At 38.5% G+C, this 26,197-nt stretch overlaps 1 protein-coding gene across 1 annotated transcript in view; it reads right to left on the bottom strand.

Moving 5' to 3' along the window:
- SPEF2 (sperm flagellar 2) overlaps positions 1-26,197 on the bottom strand; it is a 175,147-nt gene that overhangs the window by 68,527 nt on the left and 80,423 nt on the right. Inside the window, 7 exon segments of the mRNA XM_057540876.1 lie at positions 3,280-3,417; positions 6,540-6,678; positions 6,762-6,889; positions 11,222-11,370; positions 18,064-18,138; positions 21,895-22,068; positions 25,699-25,856. Of these exon segments, the coding sequence (XP_057396859.1) occupies positions 3,280-3,417; positions 6,540-6,678; positions 6,762-6,889; positions 11,222-11,370; positions 18,064-18,138; positions 21,895-22,068; positions 25,699-25,856 (961 nt within the window).

Below are 26,197 nucleotides of genomic sequence, written 5' to 3'. Positions count from 1 at the left end.
AAAATTACCATTCATATATAATCTTAAATAATAGAACATGTTTTAAATACTCTACTTGGATTTTAAACACATATATGTTTAACTTTTCAAACTAGCATTTTGAAATGATTAGGAAAACTAAACATTTTTCTCTTTCCCTCAGAGAAACCAAATCAAGCTTTAAAATATTTATATATGAACTAATCTCACAGTTTGACAATAAATGTTTGCACCTTTTGTGCTTAGATTTGGTAAAAGAGTAGAGAGAAAATGATTCTTGTAAACTATACTCAAGAGAATCTGCACGATACCACATTTACAACGAGTAGCAGGCAAATATAAACCCAATTTGGACAAATTGAGTACTGACTAATAACTTTGGGGAATTAAAGAGAAATGTTGTGAGGCTATAAAAATTGTTAGTAAACCATAGTATTACATCATTTGGTAAATATATTTAGACATCAGAAAATTATTTCCTCCTTAACTTAGAGAATTGAACTCTTTAATTATGATTAAGTTTAGTAGATCCTATTCTATACAATTGGTATTTGAGAAAGTGCTGGTATCCCTGCCTTAGGCTAACCCTGTTATATTATTCTATATAAAATATTAATTTATTTGGGGGAACATAATTTGATTCATTATACAGCTAACTATGAATAAGATGTCATCATATATCATATAAGCAGAATTGATCAAAAGTCCTCTCACATTTATGGTAACTAGTAAATAATGCTTTCTTACTGTTTCTTTCACCACAGAAACTTAGTTTTGAAAGAAATCTTAGAAATCATCTAGCATAGAATTTTCTAAAGTTTATTTTGTAGAAGCTTTGTCCTATAAGCTCTTAATGAGCACCATGCTGGGAAAAAAACAAACAAAAACTTTGCAACGTCAAATAATTTCAGAAATGTTGGGTTAACATACCAAAAGAGTTTCTTTATTGCAGGGCATCTTAATATCTTAATATGTCAATATGCTTGTCGATCTCCCAGGGAGAGGGAAGGGTAGAGTACATAGCCCTTCCCAAAGTCTTTTGATCATCAAGTCCTTGTTTTGTGAAACATCTTGTAGGACTAGTGTTCCATGGAATCCACTTTGGGAAACACTTATCTAGGCACAGGCCCTTGAAAACTTTCATGAAGATTCTTTCCCCTCCATAAATATGTGCAAGCTTCTGCTTATGAGCTCCTGGACCAGCAGCTCAAGTGCCTGAAAAGTCTGTTATTCGATGGAGAGTTCCAATCATTAGGATCGTTCTTCATTTATTGAACTGAAATCTACTACTCTCCTGTAGTTTACAGCTTTGGGATTTTATAGGATCATGCCAATCAGTGCAGAACTAGGCTTCTTCTGTTCTAGGTGGCTAGCCTTTAACTATGTGAACGCCGATGACAAAGCAGTGGTTAGGGGTACTGGCTCAAGAGTTAGATTCCCTCAGTCCAAATCCCAGCTCTCCTACTACTGGCATGTGGCACTCGGCAAATCACTTCATCTATGTTTGCCTCAGTTTCCTCATCTGTGAAATGAGGATTGTGAAAAAATTCACAGCCTAGGGTTGTTGTGAAGGTTTAACCTTCACATGAAGAGTCCTTAGAACAGAGTAAGAACTTAATAAATATTAGCCTTTATTTCCTTTACCCTCCTTTTTCCTAGTTGGCTTTAGATGTGGATTCTGTTTCTCAGGGAGAGGGTCTGAAATGTAGGTCTTGTGGGGTGTAAGAGTTATACCATTTCCAAAAGAGGCACATATTGCTTGGACTAATGGGAATGATTTACAAAAATTCTCTAATCCCTTTGCCTTCGTTATTGGGTTTCAGTTATTTCTACCATAAACTTTTGAAACAGCTGTTCCAGCATTCAGTCTCTGCTTACCCAAATTGGTGTCCCGGGGATGTTACCCAGGCAGGTTTAGGCTGCTGGCTGTCTTGCCTTCATCCTCAGCACAGCCCATGCCTTGTAGCCCCCACCTGGACCCCAGAGCTAGCAATCAGCGAGGCTGCTCCTGCTTCTCAGGCCGCTGCCTCCCATGGTCCAGCTTGCCCCCGAACCAGGGGCTTGTCCCTGTGAGTGCTGGAAGTACTCGCATCCACGGTCATTTGTTGAACAAGGATTTATTGAACACCTACTATGCGCTAGCTCCGGCGATCCTCAGCTAAATATTCTCATTTCCCGCAGTAACTCCTCCTGTAAGCTAATCAGTTCAAGACCTGAAAGGTACCCTTTTCCACTCTATCCTCACTGCTATTTTCTTAGGAAAAAATACTCATGTAGACACAGCTTGACCAAGACAGCCTTCATAATCCTCTCAGCATGACTAAACTATAGACAGGTTTCTTCCTAACTCCAGACTCCTGACCTCCCTTTTCTTAGAGTATTTACTTTAGAAAACTTGTCTTTGTAAGTCCATTCTCTGTCCCTTTGAGATGTAAATCTTTTCAAAATCTTCCTGTTGGTTTTAGAAATCAGAACTGTCTCTCTGAAAAACCTGGGAACCATCTCTTTGAAATGTAAGCATATGAAATGAAAATAGAACTCCTATGTCCTGGTCCTCTGGGAGGAGAGGAGTCTGACTTAGGAAGACACCTTGCTCCAAGTTGTAAAACTACGTGCATCAAGAAGAGAAGGGAGAGTTTACTTTTCCTTTAGACGAGGCCAATCAAGCAACACAGGTTGCGCATGACACTCCACCTTGCCCCAGTTCTTAAAAACTCTCCAGCACTTATTCTTGGCAGAGCTGGGTCTCCAGACTTGGTCTGTGCTCTCTCCCCTATTGTTGACGATACCTTGGCATAAAATCAACGTCTGTCTCTTCAACTTGTCCAGTGCAATTCATTATTTTAACGGGCTGCAGAAATAAATTAATCTGATTGTTCCGATGAATGGTCTATTTTTCCAATCTGGACACAAACGTTTTTCAGGAATCAAGTGCTCGCTGAGTGTGACCCAGCCCACGCTCTTGTGGCAGGACTGCTTTCCCGGGGACACTTTGGGTGTCCACTGGGAGAGGCTGGCATGGTAACGACCCAGGACAGACACCATCTCTGCTGTCCCCTCCACAGCTCTAGGCCACCTGGAAACAGCGGGTGAGTTGTAGCTTGAGATGCTACCAGTTCTGGTGTTTGCTTGGCCGGGGACAGAATGGCTTATTTCAGCTAACCTCCTTGGCAAGTTGGAGCTCAGGCTGGGCAGAGTGCTGTGCGTAAAACAAGCCCCTCGCATTCCCAGAGGAGTGGTTACAGGACGGACGTGGCCATGGAGAGAAGAGTCTGTGTCATCCTGACCGGCCGCTCTTACCTGCATCAGTGAGAAGAAATGGTTCATCGCGATTCCCATCGAGTCCTGCAACCAGCTCTCGTTAATGATGGCCAGACGTTCCTGCTCTGCCTCTTCCTTGCGGGCATCACAGATGTCCCACAGGCGGTCCCGTAAATCCTGAACACAGACACTGCTGTGAGGCTTCAGAATCACAGCTCAGATGACCTCCATATAATAACACTAAAATCCTTTGCCTGTCTTAATGTGCCTGAAGAAAATTTAGACCTAATACACTCATATATTTTATCCCTTCGGTCAACAAATATTTATTTTGCTTCTACTCTGTCAGGCCTTACCTTTCTAAGACCCCCTCAGCACACCTTGTGCCCAGGTCCACAGTTTACTTTATTCATGGGGTGCTATGTTTTAGGTATTCTAATCGTTCCTCACAAGATTTGATTGGCCGAAAAAGACCTTTCAGGGAATTTTTGAGGAAATGGTGTATTGTTGGTGGAAGAAATATGCTGCTTTATTGAATCCGAGGGCATAGGCTTGTTAATTAATCATGAGTGGAGCATGTCATTCTCCAAGAAATAGGGTCTGAGCTTAATAGGATTGTCTGAAAATAAGCTTTGTATTACAGAGCTAGCAGTGAAAAAAAAATCTTTTAAAGATCTCAGCTCTGCCACTTACCAGATCTTGAGGAATAATGTTGATAATACCTTTCTATGTGTGTCAGTGTTCAGAATATAAGTCATTATACTTATATTGACTCATTTAATGCCTCACAAACACCTTGGGTCCTATTATTTTCTTCATTTTGCAGATGAGGATACTGAGTCAGTCACAGAGAGGTAATTTTCCTAAAGCCACATTATAAGCAAGTGGTGGAGCCAGGATATGAGCCTGTGGTCTTGTCTATACCACTAGATTAGGGCTCAGTTCCTTGACCTGTGAAATGGGGATATTATTTACCCTTTGGATGTGCTGCAGTTAGCCTAAGCCTATAAAGCACTTAGCACAGTATTTAGCACACAATAATTCCTCAGTTATAAACAGTATCATAATCTTATTCATAGCAATAAAATATCTGTTTAATTAAAATCCCATTAAGAAAATATATACAGTCCAATAAAACTTGACAGTTTTCACAATCATAATAATTTATTGAACATTTACTGTGTGTTGGGCATTGTGTTCAGTGCCTGATGTTGATTACCTCACAAATCCCCACAGTAACCAAGGGAGAAGTTTCTGATGAGAAATTTGATGCCCAGAGAGGTTGAGTCACTTGCCTATGGTTTCAGCGTGTGAAGGCAGGAATTCGAACGCAAGCAGTTTGATTCCAGTGCCTACAGTGGATTTTACTTCTGTGATGCTGTGTTTATGGAACACTTAGCATTTTGGTTTGTTATCTTGTGGGGGCTTCACATGAAATGAAAACATCACAGGCATTTTTATAGCTCTACGCTAACATCAGAACAGTACGCCGTTCTTTTAGAGCAGATCTTGATGTCCCCCTGGTCTTTGCACAAATGCTATATCAGACATCAGTGAGGACTGGTTTCTGCTCCTTGAATATTTATACATTTTCAAAAGACAGGAGAGGAAACAGTTGAGGAGAAAGTACAAAAGCAGGAGCCTGGGACCTCGTTTCTAGTTCTCTTTCTGCTCCCGACTCACTGGGAGGCCTTAGCAAGTACCAGTGTCTCTGTGGCTTGATTTTCTAATGGTAAAGTGAGGACAACATGATAGCAGAACCTTTCCATTAACTTCTTAGGATTGGAATGAAAGAAACCAAGAACAAGGACTATTACCAGGAATAAAGAGGTTAACTACTGGCAAATAGGATTATGGATTTGTCGTTCCCAATTTTGCTTCTTTTAAATATCTAATCTGTCTCCAATAAACATATGGTACTTTTGGAATACAGGAGGGCCAGGATTGTGAATAGGCAGGAAAGAGATAGGAAAGGCAGATATGTTTTAGGATTATCGTTTGAGGAATGTCTAAGAACAGGTAAAAGACTTCAGTTTACTGGGACATTGATTAATGCAATACCTCCTGGATTAAACCCTCCAACACCCTGGTCATCCAAGTTACCATAATGCCTTCACTTAATTTCAATAACTTCCCAGTTGGTTTTCCAACTGCTCTCAAACACACCAAGCGTCCTCCCTCTTCAGTGCCTTCACTTTTCCTTATGCCTGATACACTCTTCCTCCCAAAATCTGCATGGCTTATCTCATTCACTCTCTCCTGTCCTGAGTTTGCTCAAATATTGCCTTCTCAGTGGGTCTTTCCACAACTATCATATACTAAATGGTATATCAACGTTCCTTCCCTCCCTGCCCTCCTTTCCTCCTTCACATAGCTCATATTATCAGTGACATACTCGCTATACATTTACTTGTTTATTGCTTATCCTTTGCATTCTGGCCCCCAGAACATAAATATCCTGAAGTCATAGGCTTTTTGTTCAGTGTTGAGTCACCCGCCCCTTGAGCAGTGCCGGGACCATGGTAGATGCTCAATAAATAGTCACAGAGCAGATGAATGGGTCATGGGGTAGAGCTTGGGAATTTGTTGTTGTTGACAAATAAATACTGAGATTATAATCAGATATGACTACTAGTAGCCTATACTTAAGGTTGTGGAAGGGGAAAGAATTCCCCTGACAGGATAAGGGGCTCTGTAAATCTACACAGGAAAGACAAAAGGTGAGAGATTGAAATCAGGCTTCATGTACATCAGAGGACCTTTTCTAAAGCATCAGGGTAATATACTCCATTTATGAATTTATCAAAATCTGCCTGTCTACCAAGTGCCAGGCACTGTGCTGCTGGAATACAAAGATGTATGAGATTTGGTACCTTCCCTCAAGGGATCTATTCAATAGAGGCAACACTTCAGGCTTTCTGGGATGTTCCCTCATTCCCCTTCTCCCTGACATTAACCAACCATATAATTGTATCCAAGAGAGGCACGTACTTAATACCAGGCTTGAACACACTTACATGACCCAACAAAAGGGTTAGGAGTCTACAAAATAGATGCCCGGAATGCTCTTGCACCGCTGGCCTTGGCTTCTCCTTCCAGAAACATTGGCTACCATATTCTCATTCTGAACTCAAAGTACAGAAGAGCGATTGTTCTTGAAAGTTGGCAGGTCAGTGTTCAAACCATTTCCCTCCTTATCCTCACACCTCATTAGAGTAAGAAGGGGATGAATTAGGCTTTTGAAGTACAAGATTTGAGAGTGTGGAAACTCTGGCCCCGCGGGTCATGGATTCCCTTACATTCACTCTTTGGTGTAGTTCAGCCTTCGTTTCCTCATCATCCCACAGGTCATCAGGAAGAGAGTTGAAATCAGCCTGCCACTGAGATACAAAATCTTGCTTGTGGTCCGGACGCCTTAGAAACTGCTGGAAACCTGTTCTGTAAGGCATTCGGAGAATCAGACGGAGCTTATCTGTCCCGCTTGTAAACTACACGGTTGTAACTTTGGAAACTTTACTCACCTAATATCATATAAGTAAGCAATCACCGTATGCTGGCCTTCTCTCAGGTGCCTGAGTACTGTTTTGATGGAATTTATATAGGAATTTTCTATCAGTTTCCAGTAAGGTACTAAAAATGATCGTATTTCCTGTTAAATGGTAAAGCATAAAAATCATAAGTTCAAAGTGAAGATTCTTCTGTGTAATTGAGTCAAAAGGGCACTACTAAGCAAGAAGCTCAAGATGCAACTGCAGCCACTTAAGACATCTCTGTGAAACTTCTTGCTCCTCCTTCCTCCCCCTCCCCCAGCTAATTCCTATTTCAAATAATTCTTCGCGCCTGAGCTCAGACATATTTTTTTCCAGAAATCCTTCCCTGATCCAACAGGTGTATAGGGTCATCGTCTGAAGTTCTGAAGTCCCACCTTAGCACCCTGTACTTCTCTCATTAGAGAACTGATGGCATTAATTGTAACTGCTTATTTATTTGTCTATATTCACCTCTAGAACAGCAGTCTCATAAAACCAGGAAGAATTACTATCTTATTCACCACTAAACAGTTTTTCCTATAATTACCACAGTGTCTGGGACATAGTAAGTGCCCAAGAAATATTTATTGAATGAATGAATTGAATAATCACAGACCTCACATTTTGCCTAAGTTGGAGAACACCTAGGGTTCATGTCAGGGTGATGATGAATTATTTCTCTGAATTCCCCCATGAGGTTTTACCTTTGCTGTAAAGTGCACCACAAAAATCAGAAAGTTTCTTTTACATTATCTTTAATGATGCAAATAAACAATGAAAAATAAGAAGTAATCAAATTGAAGGTACATATTATATTTTAATATAAACTTGCTGTACTAATTTTTCCCTTATTGGTTTTGCATTTATTTATTCAGGGACTTGCACATGGGGACCTTGGAGGTCATCTGGGCTAACTTCCTCTTCAACTGAGAAATACTAAGAGATCTAGAGACAGATTATCCAATCTCTGTGGACCTCACTGATACATTAGGCATAGTTCAATGCAACCCCCTCCAGGGTCACACAACTTGTGTCAGTGGAAAATGCTTCCTGTGTTGAGCAGAAATTTGCCTTTCTGTATTTTCTACTTATAAGCCCTAGCTGTGCCCTTTGGAGAAGGACAGTCTACATTCACACCATCTTCCCTATGACAGCCTGTCAAATATTTGAAGACATTGGTGAGGAGAAGTAGGATGGGATTCAGGATGAAACTCACTTGCTTTTGTATTTCCAGCACCTAGTACAGCATTTGCAAATAACAGGTACTCAACAGATGTTAATATAGATGTAAGCAGAGTCACCAGAACCCAATTTTATCATCAGTTAAATTTTCAGGACACTGGATGGCTTCATCTGGTTCTAAAGGTCTATGATTCCATGTCTAACCATACTTCAAGTATTCATTTATCATACACATTTACAGTTCTTTCAATGCTCCTCTGAAATTATTTTAACACCTTTCTCTTACCTAGAGCCCCTCTCTGGTTTCTAATTTTTCATGATCTCTCTTAAAAGATGTGGTATCCAGAGTGGTGCTGAATACCATTTTAAGTAAGCTGACTACTAAACCTCCCTCCTGGTGACGTCAAGCCATTAATTAACACACTGTGCGAGGAGAGTTACCACCTAGGAATGGACTTAATTGAACTAACATCCTGTTCACAGTTCTTATTTATTTACAAGAACTTCATGAGAAATTGTCAAATACTATTTTGAATTCAAGATATACTATGTTCATGGTACTTCTCTGACCCACCTACTCAACCTTGCTATCAAAGAAAAGGAACAGGCCAGTTCAGCAGGACTTAGTCTTAGTAAACCTGTCTGACCTCTGGGTGATCATTTTGTATGTTACAAGTGCTCAGAAGGCATGTGTTTAATAATTTTCTTTCCAATTTTGTCAGGTATTAACGTCTGGATCATTGGTCTTGTATGCTACTAAATCCCATCCACCTTTTGTTAAACATTTAGTCATTAGCCCACATCTGGTCCTCCAGATTCTCCTGTATCTTCTGTGATTTCTATGAGTTATCGATAATGTCCCATCTGTAGTTTCTTTAATTCTCTGGGATGTTATTTTTCTGGGTCTAGGCACTTGAACTTATGTAATGTGACTAGATGTTAAGACCTATCCTTTCCAATTAAATAGTCTTCTCTTCATTGACTGAAGCATAACAGGAAATTGGGTAACCAAAGCAAGTATCCTCCAAGCTTCAGAAGCTAGAAAGCAAAGACCTCTCACTCCACTGCCTGCTTGGTGGTCTCTGAACCTTCCCTTGGGGCTGGCAAAGGGATAAGGACCCAGGCTCCCCTTGAACTTGGTTGCTGTCTCCACCTGAGAGATCCAGATATGGAAGCAATCCCCCTCTTTCTCTCATTCTGTCTCCTTCCCTGTGCCTATTGAGGTAAGGTATATCTGGGGTCCCTGGAAGGCCTGGAACTAGGGTTGCCAGATAAAGTATATGATGCCTATATATACTTCATTGATTATCTGAAATTCAAATTCATTTAACTGGGCATCTGTTTTTCCTCTCTATTAGTAGGTAAGCTGTGCAGCTCATGTGTGAGAAGCTTAGAGTAGAAAAGGACTAGGGTAGGTCATGTGGCCTGCTTTGTTTCCAGGTTCTAGGCTAATTCTGCTTGTAGCAAAAAGGAGTTCTCTACATGGTTTCACTTAGGTAACTAGAGGCCCGGGCTGTATATCCTCCCATCGTCCCTCCAGACCAACTCCCCATCCTGCTCAGTGATTGCTCTAGGAGGCTAACTCATGTGAACTACTTCAGGAAACTCCCTTCCACCTCCCAGGCAAGAGATGTGAGAGCAGGAAGGACATGAGGTCTGGTTATATGCTTCCCTGCTCCTCTCTGTTGGTCACTGTGGGTGGCTGCATCCTCTGGGAAGGCCACAGCCCCTGGCAGGTGGCCCTCTCCATGCACAGGTCTTCTGGAGGTCTGGACATCTGCTCCCTGTCCTCACCTTCTCTGGCCTAGGGGCCATAATAGCTCCTGGCTATCTCTTGTTGAGGGTAACGATCTAATCCTTGTAGATTTTCTCATTTACTGGCCGCATACATAAAAATCATCCTTTATTCCACTTTCTTTAAATTATCTTCTGTTTTCTGCCAGGATCCTGACTAGATGATCTACGATGGACGCTGGTGCCATATCTCAGTGTGAATATTTATTTTTCACTCATGTTCTCTATTTCCCTCTTGCCCTCTATGCATTTATTTCTCTCAAGGGCTTCAATGTTAGGAATAAAGGGTTAGATTTTAATATTTTTGTCCCTCACTCTCCAACTCCTACCAAATAATATCATTTTAATTTTATCTCCTTCCTAACAACCACTTCTGTACCCTGCTTCTATGACAGTTTTTGAATATATTTATTTTTCAAAGTAGCTACTATTTGGCTGAGTGATAGTAATCACACACATCTGTAATTCTATCATTTAATGTTCTCATCTTCAAATATTTTCTGTTCTAATTTCTCCCTCAATGCTAATTAGTTCATCAGAGCCTTATCAAGAATCTCTAACATACTCTTCACTGTATTTGATTCTGTATTGAATACAGTGAATTGTCCCACATGTTCCTACCCTCCCCCAAAGAGTTTACAATTTAATTGAGGAGATAAGTAAGACATTTCCCCAGGAATGCTCAATAATAATTGCAATTCATGATTGGATCTCAAGTGCCTGGCACAGATGGTCAGGGCTAAGAGTTCATAAGATTAAGAAACCATGGAGGACTGGAATTAAGAAGACAGGGACTGAGTCTTTCAAAAAACTCTTTGTCTTTTAAAAAGTTTTAAAAGAAAGACCATTCTGTGTGATTCTCCCAAGATGATTTATCTATTAAAGCAGCCCGATTTGCCTAGGTGACAACTGGGCTTTGCAGCTGTCAGAGCATAAAGAACTGAATGGAGCTTCCAGGGCTCACCTGGGCATCTCCTTGCCTGACACTAGGGTACCCATTTAAAGAGCTCAGGCCAGATAGCTCTCTGTTCTTTTATTAGTTTAGTTAGCTTCAAAATTTTCCTTCTATTTCTAAAAAGTCAGGGGTTAAACTTCACTTGAAAGCATTATGATGTGGGCATAAGAGCATGGTTGGAGGGCTATAATTTGCTGGATATGTGTTCTGGGGAAGATATTCTTCCAGGAAACTGCATCTCTGCTTGTCCCTGGGGTGAAAATTGGTCCTCAAAGAACCCATTTGTTCCCCTGATTGCAGCACTCAACAGCCGCTCAAAGCATGACTCAGAAACTTTAGGGAGCAGAGGAAGCATGGGATGTGATTCAATGAGTATTTGCAAAAGATCACCTCAGCTTTTTGATGAATATATATATTACCAGCTACAAAAGGCCTTTCGGATGGTGCAAATAATGGTGTGAATCTTCCTATAAAGAGGAGAAAGAATAGATTCTACTAGCTTGAGTCTAAACTGCCGTACCTGAGGAATTGGTTCATTCACATACACCCATTCTTCTGATCCTGGCTTAGATGGGGGTGGCACTACTGGGGCAGGTGACACATCTGTAGAGTCAGCAGATGATTTCTTTACTGGAACTTTCCCTCCTGGAGATTTTCCTCTGGGAGAACCTTAAACATGCATATTAAATCATGCCATTACAAGGAGATGAATGGGACCAGATTGTGGTGGATGGATAAACCTATGATGCCATGGATTTCAGGCAATTCATTAACTACTTTTTAAGCAACTTTGGGCAGCCTTATCAAATAAAAAATAAAAAACATCATTCTCTATAGCCTCCAAATTAACCAATAATATCTATAGCAATTTTTTTTTAAAGCAATGCAACTTCTCTTGTCCAATTAGCTATGGAAAACAACTTGATATTTTATTTTCATCTCTGTCCTTGCTTCCACAATGAACACATGGTTTTTACAAAGTTTAGGCGCCAGAGAAAAGTGTATTTTATTTCCTATTGCAAAAACTGGCAAATTAAACACTCACCCTGAATGAGAAAGAGGGTAGCTATAACAGGAGCGGTGCTCTTGGTGTTCTTTGAAACCCAGGGGAGGAGCAGGGAGAAAGAATGCTATTGTAGGAGTCAGTGAGGGATGTAGGGGAGGAGAAGGGGTACCTCCTGAATATTCCCACATTCCCTGGATGAGACAGAGGGCTTCTGAGCAGGGAAACTATATCTCTTTTTACAGTCAGGGTGTAGGGATGAAGGCAACTGTTGTGCTGTAGGTCTGGCTGAATTAAGGCATGTGGGGGAGGGGAGAAGAAGGGAGGGGAGAGAAGGAGAGGGAATGGAAAGAGAGAGGAAGGAGGAGAAGGAAGAAAAGGAGGTGGAGGAGGAGGAAGAGAAAGAGACCTAATTTCAGCTCAGAATCCAGAAAGGGCATGTGCCCCACTCTCTGTGAGAACATCCAGGGTAGGAATCTAGACCCGCGAAGCAGTACCCTTATGGTCTGAAAGATCTTGTGATTGATCAAACTACCTTAACTCAGAAAGCACTGATATTTCCTCAAAGGATCAAAGTTATAGTTTAGAAATTCATTCAGTTTAAATTCCACTTATTTTCAGTTTCCTTATTAAGATTTTAGATGCAGTTTATAGATGCCTACAGAATTTGCAGCACTTTCTTTCCCCAAAATATATTTCTTTAATGAGTATTATTCAATGATAATGCTGTTTAGAGAAGTAAATACATCTTCCACTTTTATACTAGTTTAAAATATATGGATTATAAGTAGAGGGGATATTGTTAATTATGTCATATGAACAGTTTAAATGACTTCTACTTATACAATTAAAACCAGTATTCATCATCTACAAGTTTAAAGTTGCATCTAGGTTTTTTTAATTAGAAAAATTTAAGAGCATCTTTGTTCAGGTGAAAACCAAAAATGTTCATAACTTGATATATTTTTCTATATGATAATTTTTCATTCTCTGAACTGAATCTCTGGTGAAATAAAAGTGACAATACTATGGCCACTTTAAGATGAATTTCTCAAAGGAGAATTCCTAAGGAGAACTTTGTAATTATAAACGTGAGACTGGAATGAGTTTCTTTTTCTTCTTTTCTTACATATCAAGAACATTCAGTGAAAACTGAGGGAGCCAGGGAACATTTTTGGACAATGTGCTTTGATTTCATTTAACTTTTATCTAATTGTTAACAATGAAAATGCTAAAGGGTAAAAGATTTGAATGAATAAAAATGTATCTATGTCACCGTGAGTGAAAATAGGTACCACTTTTGAGCAAAATCTATTGACATCTCAAATGTCATGAAGGTGATTCCTTTTTAAATACCACCCATGCAACCATGTGAAGACTTCAGTTTCTAATAAGATATTTGCTTTCATTTGGAAGTTGGATTATTGAGTCCTCAGTGTGGCCATTCTTCATGCATAAAATTCTGGAGAGTAATCTATGCTTAGCATATCGTAAAGATAGATTTTAGCAAATTTTTTTTTTGGCCAGTTATAAGAACCTAATGGTATTACACAGAAGCACATGGAGCGAGAACAAGTATAAATAAAATGAGGTCAAAAGAAAAATGCAATCTTAGGACATGGGATTTATTTAATCATTTTATCAGTAAAGAAATGGTCAAAGTTGAAACGATAGAGCAATAGGCTTGAGCAAAGAAAATAACATAGTAGGAGCTGAGTAAAGGTAAGAATAAACTTCATCAATTGATGAGAGGACATTAAGAAAACTAGAACACTTTCAGATTAAGTTGGTACTACTCAGGGAGATGAGAGGATTGTAGGAAGAAGGAAAAGATGCGAAAAGTCTGATTTTTTTTAAAAGAAAGGCATTATTATTACCTTTCAGTCCTAAAATATTTCCTAGTTGGATCTGGCTTAATTAAGGGCTTCCTTAGGTAGAAGTTAGAAGACTGGTTAACAGTGATGGCTTTCTTATTGCCTTGGTTCAGCGAAAAACGACTCTGGGTGGTAACTGAAGTGGAGACTCAGGATGCCTTGGCTAAGATGAAAATTTTTGCTCTGCAGCAACGTGGCCAGGAAGAGAAAGAGGTCAGTGCCAAGTAAGGAGCCAGAGATGGAACATGAATCAGCTTATTCTCTAAATCGCTATTGAGAAGCTATTTTGGAAAAGTTTTCTCTCCTTGGTGTCCTAGAGTTCATATTGTTAGTCTATGTGGAGCTGGAGATATGGAACATGGGCAACTATAAAGTAATGAGGACTGGTTCTTTGGAATCCTTTATAGGACCTGATTTTAGTATAATTGTACTCAGTGATAAGCGTTGGAAACTCCTTAAGTCAATTTTGCAAAGGATTCCCCTTTTTTGCCCACAGTCTTTAATAACTTGGTCTGGAGTCAATAATCATATCCCATACTTATTTAGCCCCATTTACTCTGAGCCAGATTCTGTTCCAGCTGCTTTTTTGTATATTTACTAATTCCTTACTACAGCCACAGAGAAGTTACTTTTACGACCTCATTTTACATACGAGGGAACTGAGACTCACTAAGGTCAAGTTACTTGCCCTAAGTCACTTGTATGGTAAATGGCGGAGCTAGAATGTCGGCCCAGGCAGGCTGGCTCCAGAGTCCATGCATTTGACTGTCATACTTTATTGCCTTTTAGTGTCTATTGATGTAATTCATGTTCAAAAGTGTTCAGTAGATTGATAGTTAGAAATTTGCAAGCTAGAGTAGTTCTTTTAATACTATTTGCTTGGCTCATAAATTGATTTTAAGACTGTGTTCTATTTACATTGCATTACAATTAAATTACAATTTAATTTTTCTACTTGTGGTGAAACTTTTATTAAAAGCTACAGTCTGAGAAATCAATTCATTGAAAGACTCATACTAAAGAGTATAAATAATATTATTTAACTCATTTATATTAGATGATGGTATTAAGGCAAAATCCAGGGAAGCTATGAGAATAGTGTTGAGAGTTAATATGGAGTGTAGGTTACATTCGCCAAAGTGTAAAGAGGCTCTAACTTTTCCTTCTCATAGGTTAATGATTCCTAACAAAACACTACCTTATTTATTTTGACTCTCAATTTCCTCATCTTTGAAGTGGGAAATGATCATTTACGTCTCACAGGTGGTTATGAGGATTATGTGAGATTATAAAAATTATCTTGTATAGTGCCTGGCATAGGGTAGGTACTCCATAAGAGGTAGTTTGTTACTATGGTTATGAATTATATTATCAAAGGAGATTGTTGAATTTTGATATCTGAACCATGATTGTAAATTAATCATCAGCTTTCTGATGTGTGGCATCAACTTTCAGATGAAACCTAACATGTTTTGCATGTGCTCTAAAATCTATTAAGACCTTGTACATTGCACCACATACTCTCCTCTGTTTAAGGTCCCAGGTGATAAAAAATGTATTTTAGAAATTAATCCTAGAAAAACTTAAGGCTTTTAATTTCTATTTCAAAGTATTGTTATATACATGTTGTTTTTAAAATTGTAATCCAGCTTAAATATTTTGGGGAACAGGACATCTTATAAGTAATACATTAGAAATAACTGAATGTTTCTGATATTCCAATGGCTAAAATAGAACAATAAGTCTTGGGCATCAATATAGTAATTCTTCAACTTTAGGGATCACCAGAATTCCCTAGAGGGCTTATTAAAACACAAACTGCTGGGCCCCTCCAGGAGTTTCAGATTCAGTAGGTCTGGGGTGGGGCCAAGCATTTGTTTTTTCTAGTAAGTTCCTAGGTAATGCAGACGCTGCTGGTCCAGGACTGAGCTTAAAGAGCCACGATGTTAGTAGATGCATCTAGGTATTTCAATTCCATTTCATTTTCATCTTTTTTCTCTGTTCTTCCATGTCTTTCCAATTAAATGTCATTAATGTTTATAACATTGACATAACATTTATTGCTACGTGGCCTGGTAGCACCAAAAGTTTAAGTCAAATCAGAAGGCAAGCACTGGAACAGTCCCAATACTAATACATGGGCAGGCCAGAAGAACTAAAGAGGACATGAGTTCCAACATTTATCCCACAGAGCTCCAGCCCCAACGGATACCCCTCCAAGAGAGAGTTCTGCAGCCACAATGTTTTGGGATATTACATAGTGTATCTCCTACTGCCTTAGAGATAGATGATTACAGGAGATACATGTCTATATTGACATCTATCTCAGTTGAGATTAAAAACATTTTAATTTGGTGTAACTCAGCATTTTCTGAAATTGGTTGATTAAGGAAAACTCTTCATTTAGCCCTTAATTAACACTTCCTACATAAGGTCATAGAGTTGAAAAGCCCTTATTTTATGAAGGAATAAAATGGGACCATGGCAAATGGTTGAAGATAATAAGAAATGCTTTAAGAACACCATAAATACAATTGCAAATGGCATTTCAGTGTCAAGATTTTGGAGGGAGAAGGTTGGGATTGATCTAATACACAGAGAAAAATAGGGATGAGTCAAAGATTCCAATAGCAGGAAACAATGATAAGTCTGAAGGAAGGAGAAAGGAGATGGTTCCTCAAAATATAAGAGATGCTTTCAGTATAATTGGTATCAAACAGCCTGTGAGGTAAACAGATGACCAATGAATAGTGTTCACCCCTAATGGAATTAGTTCCAAATATTAAGAATTAAAATCATTAAGACTTCCTCTTAATGAAGGAAATCCTGTTATACATGCCAAAACAACAGCATTTCTATGTATAAGAAAGACTTCTAAATCTTGATCGAGAGTTTACCTATTTCAAATATTATTGAACACAGTAGAAATTGTGTTTATGGAAATAGAAACACAATAGTAAAATAAAAGCAAAAAAATGTTTGAAAGTTCTTGGAGTTACTTAAACTGAGCTAACTGCATGACTCCAGTGAATATATATATTTTACTGGTTGAACTTGTAGTTGCTTATGGTTTGAGTGTGTATACTTTTATCTAAGGATGCTCTCAGAGCATGTGAATTATTATGTCTAACGATGATTTGGCACCTAATATGCATAAATATATTTAATTCCTATTTTTGATGATTCTATGCTGATCCTTCATTTGCTTTTGCTGATCACAATAAGAAAGCAAGGGATGCATAATGTAAATGTGAAAATTATTCTCCTATTTGTAAACAGGTGAGATAGAGCAGAGCACAAATTATAGCCAAAATTATAGCTAAATTTTTCATCTCAGTGCTAACTCACCAATGACTCTAGTTATATAAGCCTATCAGGTCATATAATCAGAGAAGGGTAAGGTTCTTTGAGAATCATGGTTATGCATCTTTAAATGCCAAAATAAAGATCCTTTTAAGCCCATCATTTTGTGAACATGGCACAATCTTGGGCTGCTACTACACTGGCAATTTGTAATGAAAAATTAAGCAAAGGTACATACTTCATGACAACCCCCTTTGTATGTACCCTGCAAAAGTCAACTGTATGTGTCCATAACTGCATTTCAATCTTTAATTGGTTGGTGTAACAGCTTCAATGTACAATCTAACTAATATGATTTTTAAAGCCTATTTTCTTCTACCAACTATTAATTATTTACAAAATTTTATCCTCTTTATTTCACAGAAATAGTTAAAATAAAATAGAAAAAAAAAAAGAAATTAGGGTCAGGAAAAATACAACTTAAAGTAGAAGGTCAAAACCAGGAGAGGAATTAGAAAGCAGACTCTGGGATCTAGGTCCTTGCACAGATACTAAATCTTAGACACTAATTTGTTTCTGTACTTCTAGATAGCCAAAACAGAAAAGGAAGTGCTATCATTTAGAGGTGCTAATTATCTAGCCATACAGAGGAAGAAAGATTTTCCAGTTCCTTGATTCTGAATGAAATTTCCCACCTAGGATTTCACATAGGGGCAACTTAATGATATAATGGGCATATTATCCCTTCAGAAAATAAAATACCAGGTTATTACTGGTATAATAAAAGTTTTACCTCCACTGCTATTGTGTTGAGGACTTTATATCAAAGCGCTTATCAGTGAAAGCAATTCCATGGGGGGTCCAAGAAAATATGGTTCAGCATGTAGTTTTCTGATGGTGTAGCTTAGCCCAAGGATAACACCTATAATATCTATGATGAATGGATATTCTGTACCTTAGATATTCTCTAAATTATTCCTCACAAGCCTCACTTTTCTCAGCAGGACCTTTGCTAAGACCCAGGCTACAGAAACACTGAGGTTCTGTTTTATTGGCAAGGGCTTATGGTTTATAAATGCCTGAGAGAGGTATTCAGTGTGTACTACTACATAAATATAGCTATTTTCACAGAAAATTATAAAATGCAGAATTATATTTAATCATATCTATCTTGATCTGTACCTTTTCTTCTGAGTGAAGTTTCACTTTTCTTCCCTTTTCCTTCCTGAGGAGATTTTCGATTACCATGCGGGGGTTCTAAACAAAATTCAACACATAAATATCATTGATGATTTTCTTCAATATCCTGGGCTATGATTTGTAAGCAATCAAATGTTATTTCTCAAAAACAGTTATATTTGTGAACTGCCTAAAATGGCTTAGGCCTTTACTGTGAGTTAAAATTAATCTGAAGACAGACTGTAGATTGAAATTTCTTGAATGACAACCCTGATAGTACTATTTTATTTTGTGACATTGAGAGGTTGAGTCCTAAGCTTAATATCAACATTTGGTAGTGAATTTGATTGTAAACTCTTTAATGCAACATAGTTGCAGAATTTTAAAAGTTAGTCACAAGTCCATTTGAAGTAGATGGCTCTATTTGGATATAGTTCACTGGAATGATCCCTATACAATAAGACAACTGGGTCTGTGATAAGAATCATGCCAAAACACCTTGAAGAAGAGTTAAATAACCACATTGCTTTGCTATGAAGCATCTTTGAACTTCTATTGACCCCACAGTTGGTTGCCTTGTGACTTCTACATTCCACTGTGCATTGACTGTAACTTGTAATGCAAAGGATGGTTTGGGAATATATACATTGGGTTCCCCGGAATCTAATTCAAAAACATATTGGAAAGGGGAAAATGGGAAACTGATGAACTGGAGGTCAATAAGGTGTCCCAAATAATAATTAGTTCTTTGAAAAAATCACTACATCCCACATAATTTACCAAACAAGTTTAGTCGTCTTCCTTCCTTTGCCCTGGGCTACAGTTTTTTTTTTTTTTTCCCTTCATTGGAAGAATGCACATATGGGACAATTTAAATGCTTGTGATGGAGAGATCATCTGACCTATTCTTTGTATCTAGAAGTGTTTGTTACTTATAAGAATGTGTAAATACATAACTCATATCACTTACATTTAAACATCTCAGCTCCAAAAAACCAAGATTCCATAGAAATAAGACAAGTGAAGGAAAGAAGGATTAACCCTGAAACTTTGTTAATCTCCATAAAAGGACTTTTAAACATCCAAATAGTTGAACACCAAACTCATTCATAAATAAATAAATAAATCCAAACATTTGAATTAGTTGCTTTTTTTGTTTTTTCTTAGAAATAAGCTTAATAAAAAAAGTCTAGATAACCTCTTAGTTCCTTTAATAACAATACTCTGGGTAACCAACCATTTAGCTCTAAACTTTAGCAAAAGGCAACAGCAAAGAAGATAAAAATAGAGACACCTAAGACATTGAACTTATAAAGTATTGTGAGCAAGTCTAATTTCTGCTGGGGATAGCATGCACTCTGCCTATTTTTAAAAATTATTTCCAAAATGTATTCTGAAATTGCAAAATATATTCCTAGCAGCATGGATAGATAGCAAGCACTACCATACTTTGTCACACTCAGAACTTTAGTTTTAAATTAAATTCTGACATTTGGTAGTAGACTTGATAATAAACCCTTTAATGGGACATAACTGTGAAGTTTTTCAAATTTAATCTCAAGTGCATTTGAAGCAGATATAAAATACAGAACTGTTAAAAATTAATAAACAGAAAGCACAAATAAATAGAGTCAGGAAACCAGAAGGGGGAGCTCTCATGCCCTAAGAGGACAGCATTGCCCAACAGGAGGAAGGAAGACTCCTCTTCTTTCCTGGCAAGGACTCAGCCAATGAAAAGCCATGGACTCATCAAGTACTATGTCCCTCCCAACTTCCTTTTCCCCTCTATAGAAGCATTCTCCTTCCCTTGTCATGCGGAGACTTGCATATGGCTTGCCATGGTTGCAGACCCCAAATTATAATTTCCTGCTAATTCTGAATAAACCCATCTTTGCTGGAGAAATATCTGGCAGTCTATTTGTTTCAGGTCAACAGACCCATATACAACGTAGAACTATATTTGGACAAAATGACTATTAGTACGCAGTGTACTATGCTTCCTTCTTTACCTTATTTCCACCCCCTTTTTTTTTTTTTTAGTAAATAATTTCTCTTTTCTTCTCAACTTTTAAAGGAGATTGTAATTGGATGTTTGCTTTGGGCTTGTTCAGAAGCCTTAGGCTTTTAGTTCTGTGAGTATGTTCTTTTGAAAAAAACTGTAAGTTATTTATATAAAAATAAACAAACCTGGGGACTTCCCTTCCTAAAATCATTTATCCCAGCTTCCCTGAGCTGTAAGGGCAGCGCAGCCTGCGCTATTGCCTCATCAACGTCTACCAGCACTGAGATCTCCTTGCAATGACGCGTTGCAGTTGGAAGGCAGTAATTGGGCCCCTGGGGATTAATTCTTCTGTACATTTTTAAAGATCAGGCACTAACCCTGCCCTTGGTGGAAAAAAGAGACAGATACAACCACTCTTTGGAGCAACAATAGCTTTATTATTCCTCCGATGCACAGTATTCAAGTATACAATTTTATTTAATTTCATGAGCAAACTTAAGAAATTTAAAGGCTGAACCGTGTTGTAACCAGAAATGTTAAAGATGGGTTTCAGGGAATGGCTCCAATCCGCAGATACTCCTGACCGTGAGGCCGAGGGGAGGAAAGGGAGGGGAGGCCACGGCCATAGGTTAAAGGCCTAGATGGGTAACTCCAGGCTCCCTTGAGCCTCTGTGGAAACTGTCTTCCCTGGCTAAACAGCATTTTTAAGGTTTCCATTTGTCCTTCAGACCACTGCTTTGTTTTTCTAATGGGGAAAGTATGTACGGTTAATTAATTGCTTTGTGCTTTATTGTTTCATATGATAAAATATTTTTTTTTAGAATTTGCATATTTTGCCTTTAGTTAAGCCCCACTTTATTGGAGTACAATGGTCTTTAATAGACCATAATATATGTTATTAAAGTTTTCAAATGTATTTGTTTAATATAAATAAATTGAATTTAAAATATCAGACCCATCTCAAACCTCCATGAAGTAGAAATATTATGGAGTTTAGAAATGCAATCATGACACAATATCAAGAATACCTAGGTAGACTTGTGTAACTGCACAGCCAGCTACTTACAAAGCTAAAACCAGCCACTAGAGCCACATTTGTTTCATACACACAGCACCAAGCTGATCCTGGCATTCTCCCAATATCACACATTTCAACAATTGAGGATTTTACTTTTGTCATTATATTGTCTACCACTTGACTTAATGGTCCTTAGTGGTTAAGGATCTAGAAAGAACTTAAGCTAAAAAATATTCTCTGTAGAAACTCTATTCATGTATGTTATATATTATAAATATACAAGTTTACTGAGATGTCAGGTGCTTGTTCCTAGCCTTTTATAATCACATAGCACTGAAGAGTGACAGTTACATATAAATTTTCGTCTCTAAAGAATGCTGTTGGTATGTTTCCTTATTCCTGTGGACAACAGGTTGTGCTAACTCTCATTTTCTGACGATGGTCTCTCTTTTTGCAAAAACACAACCCTATCACTCTGCAAACAGACGTCTGTCCTCTTGATCTGCTCAAATCTCCTTCTGGTTATTCTCTGCGCCCTCCCTCCTCTCACCTGTGGTCTTATTCTAATCAGTAGATCTGGGTGTCAGGACTCCACATTCCTTCCCACACAGTAAAGCACCTCAGCTCTGTGACAGCTGTGCTCTCAGTGACTACTGCTTTTCCTCTTCATCTGAGAAGACAGCTTGCTTTCATACGACTGAAGTTGCTCAAAGCCTGAATCTAGATAAATGGACTGGTACTATCATTTATAATTCTTTTCTAAAATGAACATGAGAAACTGGCAAACAGGATTAGAAATCGTTCTGTCAATCACCTGATGCTGGTTTTCCTTTTGCAGCAGGAGTTTTGGAACGCTCACGCTGAGGGTGGACTTCCTTCTCTTTTTCTGGTTCAGGAGGAGGAGGGGGAGGAGGGAGAGGTGATGTAGCCTCAGTTGGGGAAACTTCTTCTTTTTCCTCAGCTTCCTTTTCTTCTAATTTCTTTTTCACTTCAAAAGGATGATAAGAATGGACCTTTATTAGCGGCTCCAGACACCTACTATTTCACTTGAACTAAGATAAACCTAAATTAATATAAAACTGCTCTTACTGAATTAGGGCAAAATTCATGTTTTAGGGCTCTCCTTTAAATCATTCAGTCCGTAAAACTAAGATTTGAAGTCTTCTCTGCCTGGTTAGAAATAGCGTTTCCCCTGCCTCTGATGGGGATGATGTGTGTGTGTGTGTGTGTGTGTGTGAGTGTGTGTGTGTGTGTGGGTGTGGGTGTGTGGGTGTGTGTATCAGGTGGGAAGGCTTGTTGAGGGAGTGCCATGTGTAAAACCAACAATCTAGAAGTAGCTGGTGTGTTGGGATAGAAAAATAAAAAATTACGTCAAAATTTCCAGGGGAAAAACAAGGTGAAAAAGCACAAAGAGAAGGTGAAGAGCGATGTGACAGAAGAGGTGAGGGTCGGGAGGACACGGAAGGGAAAAGAAATGCGCAGCACCGACATCTAGGGGTAAATACATATGAAGCATTTAGAATGATGCTCAGTACACAACTAAGTCTTAGCATTTCATTCTTTCATGCAGCAACTACTTATTGAATCTGAGTTGCGCCGTGAAGAAAAGGAAGGGTTATAACAATAAGGTAAACTACACCAGTACTGTCAGTAATAATAATAATAAGAAGAAGAACAATGTTAGGCACAGTTGTGGTTGCCAGAGATACAAAAGTAAAACAAAAGAGAAAAATCACTGCCTTGTGAAGCTAAATAGAACAGAGTAAAAGGGGTCAGGAGTGCTGTGGGGCAGCTCTTAAAGTTTATTTAACCAGAGTGCTTTGCAGGGTAGACCCGCTGAGAAGGTGGCATCTGAGCAAAGACTTGAACAGGTTCAGGGAACGTGTGCTCCAGGCAGAGAAGACAGTCAGCCCAAGGGGCTTGAGGGGCGGAGCAGGGCTGGCTCCTGAATGTCTAGGCTTCTATCGTTGTTATGGCCCTTTGCCTTTCGGGATTCAGGCTCACCCTTCCCAGCATGCCCTCCCCACCCTCCCTGACTTCCCAGCCCTCCACCCTGGAAACGGCCGCAACTTTACCCCTGTAGCAGGGGCAGTGAATAACTGCACCCATGTATGGCTTTTTTATCCATACTCCCTTTGCCCTCAGATTATTCTTTTTCAATTCAGCAAGCCAAGGAGGCTTCGTTCTATTAGATTTTTTTTTTGAAACTGGAATTTTTTTTCTGATTATAAAAGTGATATATAATTATTGTTTTAAAAATTCCAACAATTTAGACAAATAAGCAGAAAGAGAAATTCCCTGTTAAGTCTCTTTGTCTTCCTCCTTCTCCCTCATCAAGGATTGTACGGCTAAAGAGAAAACCACAGGCCCCAAATGGCGTCACTTGCACTAAATAAAGCCCATGATACCAAACCTAGACTTACTACCTGCCTCAGTTGCAGTTTCTACCTACTTCAGAAATGTAATTTTTTTTTTTAAAGATTTATTTTTTTATTGATTAATTGATTGATTGATTGATTGCTACGTTGGGTCTTCGTTTCTGCGCTAGGGCTCCCTCCAGTTGCGGCAAGCGGGGGCCACTCCCCATCACGGCGCGCGGGCCTCTCACCATCGCGGCCTCTCCTATTGCGGAGCACAGGCTCCAGACGCGCAGGCTCAGCAGCTGCGGCTCACGGGCCCAGGTGCTCCGCGGCATGTGGGATCCTCCCAGACCAGGGCTCGAACCCGTTTCCCCTGCATTAGCAGGCAGACTCCCAACCACTGCGCCACCAGGGAAGCCCCAGAAATGTAATTTTAATCCACCAGCTTGGAATTTTCTGGTCAGCACCAATGAGGTGATCTGTCATGTGGGTCCTCTCTATACCTCCCCACCCCCCCAAAGAAGAAGAGGCAATCTGCATGGTAAAGACCCTTGCAGTCCCCTTCCTGCAAAAAGATGTCCTGGCCCAAAATAACCCCCCCCCCCCTTTTTTTTTTTCCCTTTTGCTAATGACTTCCCTGCCCCACCCTCCTATCTAAAAAAGCCTTCCATTTGTACCGTTCCTCAGAGTGCCCTTCTAGTTGTTAGATGGGATGCTGCCCACTTCAGGAATAGTTGAACAAAGCCAGTTAGAGCTTTGAATTTACTGGGTTGAATTTTGTTTTTTCTTAGCATATATTGTCAGACTCTTTTCTGTGCCTATATATTTAATAATAGACATACTTTTAAAAACAAAAAAGGGACAATTTAAATATAACCTGATTTTCCCTACTTAACAGTATATTATGATCATTTTTAAACAGCAGAATATTCATAGAAGTACCGTATCCTTTTATTTTTTGTTTTTAGCTTAATCAGGATGTTTAATACAGAGCACTGGGCTAGGTAAATATTTATTATTTTAATGACAAAATATCTATTAAAAATAATTAACTGATTGGAATGTAAATCTTAAATAAGTGGCAGTAGAGTCTGTTAATGTAATAAGTGATCAGAATGTAAAATCTTTAGGAAAATGTTGAAGTGAGTCTGATAGCTGGCAAAAACACTGATTCTAATGGGTAGATGTTTGAAGCTATGGCCTAGAATCAGTTTGCTTTTGCCTCCCAATCAAGACCCTAGAGGTTTCCTCCCTCTTCTCAGCCTAATTTCTGAGTGTTAAATAACATGTTAAGCCTCTTATATAATATATGGGTTGATTTTTGTTTTGTCTGAAGGCTTCATATGGGTGTTTTTGGGGAGAGCAGACATTTCGATGTGGATGCTTGTCTTTCTAAGTGTGAGCTCCTGGGTCCCCAAGGTGACTGTGGTTTATATCTATGCACTATTTTAGTGTCAGTTCACCGATACATTATAGTAGTTAGGTCATAAATCTAGGGATGGGAGACAGTATGCTACCAAGGCAGTTTTAGAATCCTTGTGATATTATTAATTTTGGCCATTTTTTATTATACCAAGAAATTGCAGTTGTCAATATAGTCAGGGGTGATTGATAAACAAAAGGGAAAGATTTATTTCTGAATTCATTTCTCAAAGGTAAAATCTCCATTGAAGTCTGGCATTGACAGTATATGAGCCTAAAATTCCTTTTAATAACAAATTCCAATAATACCATGAAAAGTTAATGGGCAATTACTATTGGTTGAATGAAGGAGGAAGGAGGTCGGGATGGTTTAATGTAGGTGAGATGCACCCAGAAGCAGGCTTATAAATAAGTAGTTAATAGTCAGTAAATTCATACCAACACAAGAAGATTTGGGGGGGAATAATCTGCCTAGTGTTTTCATCCTAAAAGGATAATTCACTCATTGCTTCCTTATAATGCTGAGGTCAACAGATTGAAATCTTTACTCTTCTCTATAACATCTTTAATTTTAACTCTGCTATTTTTTTCACCTGAAAGCAACCTTTCAGCAAGTTGACCTCTTTTGATTAAATTAAATTAAAGTGAAGAGAGAAAAATCTTTTATTTAGAAACATTTGCAGTGGAAAGCTAAAATCAGAGGTAGAAGATACTTATAGATGGTATGATCCAAAGAGAAGAGAGAAATTTGCAATCGCATTTCCACTTCCTCCTAAATTCATTAAAACCACACATTTTTGTTACGTAAGCTCAAAATTATAAAGAACTGTAATTACCTTTATTCTCTTTTTTCATTATTTCAGTCATAAACATTTCCTTTACTTTTTGGCACAAAGACTGTTTATCTATGTCAGCATTAATTTTTATCAAAATGTTTTCTGGCTCTGTAAACCATTGCTCCAATAAAGGCCAGTTGTCCAAGAAGCCTACAAGTCTGCAAAACCCAAATGTTATATGAATATAACATATTGACTGAAATATTAGAGTAACATTAAGCATGATTTATCTGATGTACGTAATGAAAAAATAAGCTGCCAAAATAAATCTGAAAAAGCGACTTTAAGAAATCTACAGGCAATGAAATACTATCCACTTTAAAGAAGAAATCATTTAATGCCGTCTAGCCATATATTTTGAGGTATATGAATGAGTAAAAGAAGATTTGGCAATTCTATCATTTCAGGAAACCTTTAGTGTGGGTTCATGTCTCTAAGTGAAGATCTAAGGAAACATCACCTATACTCATAGCAGACTAAACTCTGAACACCCTTTTGA

Source organism: Balaenoptera acutorostrata, chromosome 2 (assembly GCF_949987535.1).
Source record: "Balaenoptera acutorostrata chromosome 2, mBalAcu1.1, whole genome shotgun sequence".
NCBI lineage: Eukaryota > Metazoa > Chordata > Mammalia > Artiodactyla > Balaenopteridae > Balaenoptera > Balaenoptera acutorostrata.
Note: the sequence above shows the minus strand (reverse complement) of the source record. Positions and strands in the feature narration are given on the sequence as shown.